Below are 7,500 nucleotides of genomic sequence, written 5' to 3'. Positions count from 1 at the left end.
ATCGTAATTATAGTTTGTCATTTCATTCCTGAACATACACCAACAGTTTCTTAATGCTTGTATGGTGTAATCGCAACTATAACCTAATGACCTTCTCCTCGTGGTCCAGGGTGGAGCTGAATGAGTTCTGCGCGTCCGAGCACTCCGGGACGCACCTGGACGCGCCCGTGCACTTCGCCAAGGACCGGTGGGGCGTCAGCGACATCCCCCTCGACCGGCTGTGGAGGGTGCCCGGTGAGAGAGGGAGGGAGGCGGGAGGGGGAGAGATAGAGAGAATGAGAGAGGGGGAGGGAGTTTAAGAGAGAGAGAATGGGAGGGTGATTGAAAGAGAGATAGAGAGGGAGAGAGCGAGAGAATGAGAGAGGGGAGATTAAGAGAGAGAGAATGAGACAGGGGGAGAGAGATAAAGAGAGAGAAAAAATAAGAGAGACAGACAGACAAACAGAGCCAGCGAGAGAATGAGAGAGGGGGAGGGAGATAGAGAGAGAATGAGAGATGGGGAGGGAGATAGATACAGAGGGAGGCAGGGAGAGTGAGAGAGAGAGAATGAGATGGGGGGGGGGGAGGGAGATAGATAGATAGAGAGGGAGGGAGGGAGGGAGAGAGAGCGAATGAGAGGGGGAGGGAGATTGAGAGAGGGGGTGGGAGATAAAGAGAGAGCAAAAAATAAGAGAGACAGACAGGCAAACAGAGACAGAGAGAGAATGAGAGAGGGAGAGGGAGGGAGGGAGAGAGAGAATGAGGGAGGGGGAGGGAGATAGAGAAAAATGAGAGAGGGGGGGGGGAGATTGAGAGAGGGATAGAAAAGAAGAGAGGGGGAGGGAGAGAGAGAATGAGAGAGGGGGAGGGAGATAGAGAGAGAAAAATGAGAGAGAGAATGATAGAGGAGGAGGGAGATAGAGAGAGAATGATAGGGGGAGGGCGATAGATAGACAGAGAGAGAGAGGGAGGGAGAGAGATAGAGTGGGAGGGAGATAGATAGAGAGGGAGGGAGAGAGAGAGAGAGAGAAAGAATGAGAGAGGGGGAGTAAGATTAAGCGAGAGAGAATGAGAGAGGGGAGGGAGACAGAGAGAAAAAAAAAAAGAAACAGGCAAACAGAGACAGAGAGAGGGGGAGGGAGATAGAAAGAAAATGAGAGACGGGGGGGAGATTGAGAGAGGGATAGAAAAGAAGAGAGGGGGAGGGAGATAGAGAGAGAATGAGAGAGGGGGAGGGAGAATAAGAGAGGGATAGAGAAGAAGAGAGGGGGAGGGAGTTAGAGAGAGTGTGTGGTGTTGTTTATTCTTGTGTTTGAAGATGATAGACAATCTACCCTTTCTGAGTATGTTATATACCTGTGAACTGCAAAAATATTCTTCCCATTTCCACTATGATATTCTCAATTTACCAGGCATTATTATCTTTTTTTTTGCAAGGAATTAAACCAAAATACCAGATATCACACCGTTATTAGCAACCAACTGCTGCTAACAACCCTTGATAACTCATACCTCAAAACTTACCAACAATCCTTCCACCCATTTGCAAAATTTAACAATTCTTAACAACCCCCTCCCCCGCCAAAATAATAATAATTATAATAATAATAATAATAATAAGAAGAAGAAGAAGAAGAAGAATAGTACCAACCTTCCACCCCCTTCCTGTTAACGACCCATACTACTAACCCCTCCATCCCAAACTATCAGCAACCCTCCCTAACAACCCCCCAAACACCCCACAACTCAACCCAAGCGCCTTTCCCCGGCCGCAGCTGTGGTCATCGACGTGTCCCAGGCCATCGCGCGGTCCGGCCAGATCGACTACCCTATCTCGGTGGGTGACCTCGAAGCCTGGGAGAAGGTGCACGGGGTGATCCCGGACCACACCCTCGTCCTCGTCCGCACGGGCTGGGGTCTCAAGAGCGGCGACATGCAGGCCTACTCCAACGTGGACGAGACCAACACCAACCACTTCCCCGGTAGGCGAGGCGGGGCTGTGCTGTGGCGCCCTTGGGTTGGGCTTCGGGTGCAAGGGTGTTGTTTGTTTACTTATTCAAGTGTTTAATCATATGTCTGTTCATGCGTTTACTCATTTTTTCATTCATTGGTTTATATGTTCTTTATATGTTGATCTATTTATTTGCTTGCTTGCTTTTTCTCGTTATCAGCTTTGTTTATAATCATTTTCACATTTTCTTTCTTGCTTATCGTCTGTTGCTGTTTTTTGGCGTATTTGTTTCTTAGACTGAGCGGTAAGTATTCATTTGTTCATCCTTTATTTCTTTTTTACTTACTTTTTTGCCTCCGTTGTTGTTGACCTTTTTTGTTATCATTTATCGATCTATGATGCCTTTTATCATATTATCTGTCAATATCAGGACAATGCCATTATTTGCGACTATTAGTCCGCTTACATTTTATACACAGACAGCTGAACTAACAAGTATATTTATAAATGCAATTTGCAGTTATGTGTTTATTAATCTTGTCAAATTGCGGACTGGAGGTTATAAATCATAGAGTCAGTTAATGAAAACATATATTTGATTTCGATATATTTCGTTGTTTAATAATAACAATGACAAAATCATATTGTGAATAGATGATAAAATATGATTTCCTCCTCATGACTTAAAACATATCACTCTTTCACCGTCAGTGACATAAAACTTGGATAGACGACACGATTTACCGTTAATATAGATCGTAGGTGGACAATATAGCTATATAAATATAAACTTACATATAAATAAATATAGATATAAACATAAATAAATATAAATATAAACACATATAAATAAATATAAATTTAAACATATAAATAAATATAAATATAAACTCAACATAATCTACAGAGAATATAAATTTTACGACAATAAATCACTGATGTTATGGACCATATATACACCATATATCAAAATAATTTAGAGAGTATAAATCTCACATGGATGATATAAAATATTTTACTGACAACATAAACCTTACGGGGACAACACAATTTCCAAATTATAGAACTGTCATCCACCAAAAAAAAGATATCCTTTAACCCTCCACTTGCAATTTCTGCTTTCCATATGCACACACTCGGGCCACTCCTTTCATGACGTCACAAGTCGTTTCAGGTCTGAGCAAGGTCTTCTATGACGTCACAAGTTCCAATTCTGAGCAATGTCTTCTAAGACGTCACAACTCGTTCCAGGTCTGAGCAAGGTCTTTCATGACGTCACAACTCGTTCCAGGTCTGAGCAAGGTCTTTTATGACGTCACAATTCATTCCAGGTCTGAGCAAGGTCTTTCATGACGTCACAATTCCTTCCAGGTCTGAGCAAGGTGTCCTATGACGTCACAACTCGTTCCATTTCTGAGCACGGTCTTTTATGACGTCACAACTCGTTCCAGGTCTGAGCAAGGTCTTTCATGACGTCACAACTCCTTCCAGGTCTGAGCAAGGAAGCAGCGACCTGGCTAGCCACCCACGGACAGCGACACGGACACAGAACCGGCATCGTGGGCGTGGGCGTTGATACGATTTCGGTGGACGTGGGAAATTCCACGAGATACGGCGCCCACGAGGCTATGTATTCGCGGAATCTCTTTGGCTTGGAGAACGTCGCTAATATGCATAAGGTAAAGGGCGTGTGGGTTGATGGATGAATGAGTGGGTTGATGGATGAATGAGAGGGTCGGTGGGCGAAGGAGTGGGTCGGTGGGTTAATGAGTGGCTCGCAGATGAGTGAGTGGGTGAATGAGTGGGCTGTTAGGTGAGTGGGTCGGTGGGTGAATGAGTGGGCTGTTAGGTGAGTGGGTCGGTGGGTGAATGAGTGGGCTGTTAGGTGAGTGGGTCAGTGGGTGAATGAGTGGGCTGTTAGGTGAGTGGGTCGGTGGGTGAATGAGGGGCTCGCAGATGAGTGGGTGATTGAGTGGGCTGTTAGGTGAGTGGGTCGGTGGATGAATGAGTGGCTCGCAGATGAGTGAGTGAGTGGGTGAATGAGTGGGCTGTTAGGTGAGTGGGTTCATGGATGAATGAGTGGGTCGGTGGGTGGAGTGGGTCGGTGGGTGAATGAGTGGCTCGCAGATGAGTGAGTGAGTGGGTGACTGAGTGGGCTGTTAGGTGAGTGGCTCGCAGATGAGTGAGTGAGTGGGTGACTGAGTGAGCTGTTAGGTGAGTGGGTCGGTGGGTGAATGAGTGGCTCGCAGATGAGTGAGTGAGTGGGTGAATGAGAGGACTGTTAAGTGAGTGGGTCGGTGGGTGAATGAGTGGGCTGTTAGGTGAGTGGGTCGGTGGGTGAATGAGTGGCTCGCAGATGAGTGAGTGAGTGGGTGACTGAGTGGGCTGTTAGGTGAGTGGGTCGGTGGGTGAATGAGTGGCTCGCAGATGAGTGAGTTAGTGGGTGACTGAGTGGGCTGTTAGGTGAGTGGCTCGCAGATGAGTGAGTGAGTGGGTGACTCAGTGGGCTGTTAGGTGAGTGGGTCGGTGGGTGAATGAGTGGCTCGCAGATGAGTGAGTGAGTGGGTGAATGAGTGGGCTGTTAAGTGAGTGGGTCGGTGGGTGAATGAGTGGCTCGCAGATGAGTGAGTGAGTGGGTGACTGAGTGGGTTGTTAGGTGAGTGGGTCGGTGGGTGAATGAGTGGCTCGCAGATGAGTGGGTGAGTGGGTGACTGAGTGGGCTGTTAGGTGAGTGGGTCGGTGTGTGAATGAGTGGCTCGCAGATGAGTGAGTGAGTGGGTGAATGAGAGGACTGTTAAGTGAGTGGGTCGGTGGGTGAATGAGTGGCTCGCAGATGAGTGAGTGAGTGGGTGAATAAGAGGACTGTTAAGTGAGTGGGTCGGTGGGTGAATGAGTGGCTCGCAGATGAGTGAGTGAGTGGGTGAATGAGTGGGCTGTTAGGTGAGTGAATCGGTGGGTGAATGAGTGGGTTGATGGCGGGTGAGTGTGTCGGCGGGATGAGTGGGCTGATGGATGAATGAGTGGGTCAGTTGGAGAGTAAGTGGGTCGGTGGACGAATGAATAGGTTGGTAGTTGGATGAGTGACTAGTCGGGTGAGAAAGTGAATAAGTAGGAAGATGAGTGGACTGAGGGTTAGTAAATGATTCGGTGGGTGTTATAAGGATAAGTGGGTTAGTGCTGGTTGAAAGAAAGAGCGTTTGGGTGAAAAGAGTTTGGTGTTTGGGGAATACAGTTTGTGTGGGTGTTCTGGAATGGGTGGGTTGGGTGGGTGAAAGAATGGCGGGACAGGTGGTGGTGGGCGGGAGGTGGAGTAATTGCGGTTTATAGAAAAAACGAATGCATGTGGGGAAGAGGGAAGACAGAATAATGCAGGAAGGAAGGGGAGATTCAGAAGATAGGAAGAAGGATGATGGAAAGTAATAAAGAGAGGGAGAGGAGGAAGAGAGGTGAATAGGAAGAGAAATATATATATATATATATAGAGAGAGAGAGAGACATACAGATAAAGATACAGAGAGAGAGGAAGAGGAAGCGAAAGAGAAAGAGAGAGGAAGAGGAAACTGCTTCGAAAGACAGAGAGAGAAAGAGACAGAGACAGAGAGAATGAGAGAAGAAGAAAACAGAGACAGGTAATCTGATAAACAACTATAGAGAAATAAAACAAGAAAACGAAGGGAATGACCAGGAAAAGACATACACATATAATTTAAAAAATCAATCTAACCTCACTCACCCCTCCCCCCCAACCCCCCAGCTTCCTCCCTCGGGCTTCCGCGTCACCATCCTGCCCATGCGGATCGGCGGAGGGAGCGGCGCCCCCGCTCGCATCGTCGCCGAACTGGACCAGCGCGCCGAGCCCCTCGCCAGCGCCTCCTCCAGGAACGTGGGCGCGTCCCTGGCCACCCTCCTGCCCGTGTTCCTGCCCGTCCTGATCGCGGCGGTGTTCGGGAAGAGGGGCGCCTAGGTTGGATGGGCGGCCGTGGGCTGGATGGGCGTGTGGAGACTTCATGGGCGTCCGTAGGCGAGATGGGCGTGCAACTCCCGGGGCTTGGGTCTTGAGGCGTAGCTTCTTATTCCAGAGTAATAAGTGAGATTTTTTTTTTTTTTTTTTTTGGGGGGGAGGGGGGGGTATTATTTTCTGGTGTCAGCAAAAGCAGAGAACAAGAAATTTTATGGGGAAAAAAATATTAGGGTTGAGTTGACATGAATATTTTCAGTGTAATATATGAAAAAAGAGGTTTGCATCTGTTGTTTTTAGATAGGTTTATTTTGCATATATGTGTTATTAATTTTTAATGAAGAAAATGACTCAGGAAATGTGTTCATGTAAATGCTAATAAATTGTCTCTGGAATTTTTAATGTAATTAAAGAGTAGAAAACATATGACAGGCTTTTATTATATATATTATGTATCATAATACATTTTCCTTGGATACATATAGTTACAAACAAAGAAAGGCTGTGTGTGTGAGTGTGTGTACGTTTGTGTGTGTGTGTGTGTTTGTACATATGTTGATGAGAAGGGGCGTGTGGGTGGGTGGTTGTGAGTGTCCATGCCTGAGTGTGTATGTGCGCATGTGTGCGTTCGCATGTATGTGTGTTAACCTGAGTAAGTAGCCTAAGAGCATGGTCAAAGACAGACGAAGAGTCAAGGTTTGATTCCCAATAGTTAACTTTTTAACAGGATCAGACCCCAAGTTTGCAGGAGTTCTGTTGTGAATCCGCCTTGATGCTTTCATGGCAACTTTGCTGATGACAAAAGTTGTTTAGAAACTTAATTCATGATAAAAGAAAACAAAACGGCAGTGCATAAGGGTTTGTTTTTCTCAATACGATTTTATTGATACGATAATTTTTATTTCTCTATGAATATTGTACACGGCTTTCTTGTTTCTACTGTAGTGAGAAAACGGAAATATTTTATCGCCTAAAAAAACAATAATAATAAAAATCAAAAGATGTTCGCAACATACATTTTTCTCCCTGCAATTTGAAACGAGCTCATCTGCGGAGGGAAATCTCAGGTGACTACAATGTGATATTTGGCTTTTTGGTCATATTAGCTGCACAGAATAATAAATGATTCGCGAAACTTTTCCACGAAATGAAGTTGAGGCCCGGGAGTTATATCGCATAACTTTTGCCTAACTTCATGCAACCTGACATTGATGAGGGGCAGGTTTGTGCGGGCCAAGGATAATGTCTTGTAGAAATATTATCTGTATGGAAGATTTAATGGGGCTTTAAATCCTGTTCCATAATAATTCTTGCGCTGACATAGAGTGAATCGAAACATGTGTCTTATATTCTCGTTTGTCAAGCTCTTTTGTTTCTTGGAAAAAATATGTATCCTTTTACAATCGATGAGATATTACTATTGCTTATAACTATTTCATTCAGTACGTATATTTTGTTTAAAATTGGTTTTAATAACATAAGCAAAATAAAGAATACATCTTTCTGTATTCGTGCCATAAGTATGACAAAGAAACGGCCAGAAATACTTTTCAGATAACCAGGACATACAATGATTTGAATTTTTCCACCATTTAGATTCTCATTTAATGAC

At 45.3% G+C, this 7,500-nt stretch overlaps 1 protein-coding gene across 1 annotated transcript in view; it reads left to right on the top strand.

Moving 5' to 3' along the window:
• Window positions 1–6,314, top strand: part of LOC113799984 (isatin hydrolase) — a 7,140-nt gene extending 826 nt beyond the window's left edge. The window contains exons 2-5 of the mRNA XM_070129157.1: window positions 110–234; window positions 1,755–1,961; window positions 3,422–3,609; window positions 5,685–6,314. Coding sequence (XP_069985258.1) covers window positions 110–234; window positions 1,755–1,961; window positions 3,422–3,609; window positions 5,685–5,894 — 730 coding nt within the window. The 3' untranslated portion in view covers window positions 5,895–6,314. The remainder of the gene's footprint in view (window positions 1–109; window positions 235–1,754; window positions 1,962–3,421; window positions 3,610–5,684) is intronic.
• The last annotated feature ends 1,186 nt before the right edge of the window (window positions 6,315–7,500 follow it).

The sequence above is a fragment of the Penaeus vannamei genome, chromosome 13 (assembly GCF_042767895.1).
Source record: "Penaeus vannamei isolate JL-2024 chromosome 13, ASM4276789v1, whole genome shotgun sequence".
Classification (NCBI taxonomy): Eukaryota; Metazoa; Arthropoda; class Malacostraca; order Decapoda; family Penaeidae; genus Penaeus; species Penaeus vannamei.
Note: the sequence above shows the minus strand (reverse complement) of the source record. Positions and strands in the feature narration are given on the sequence as shown.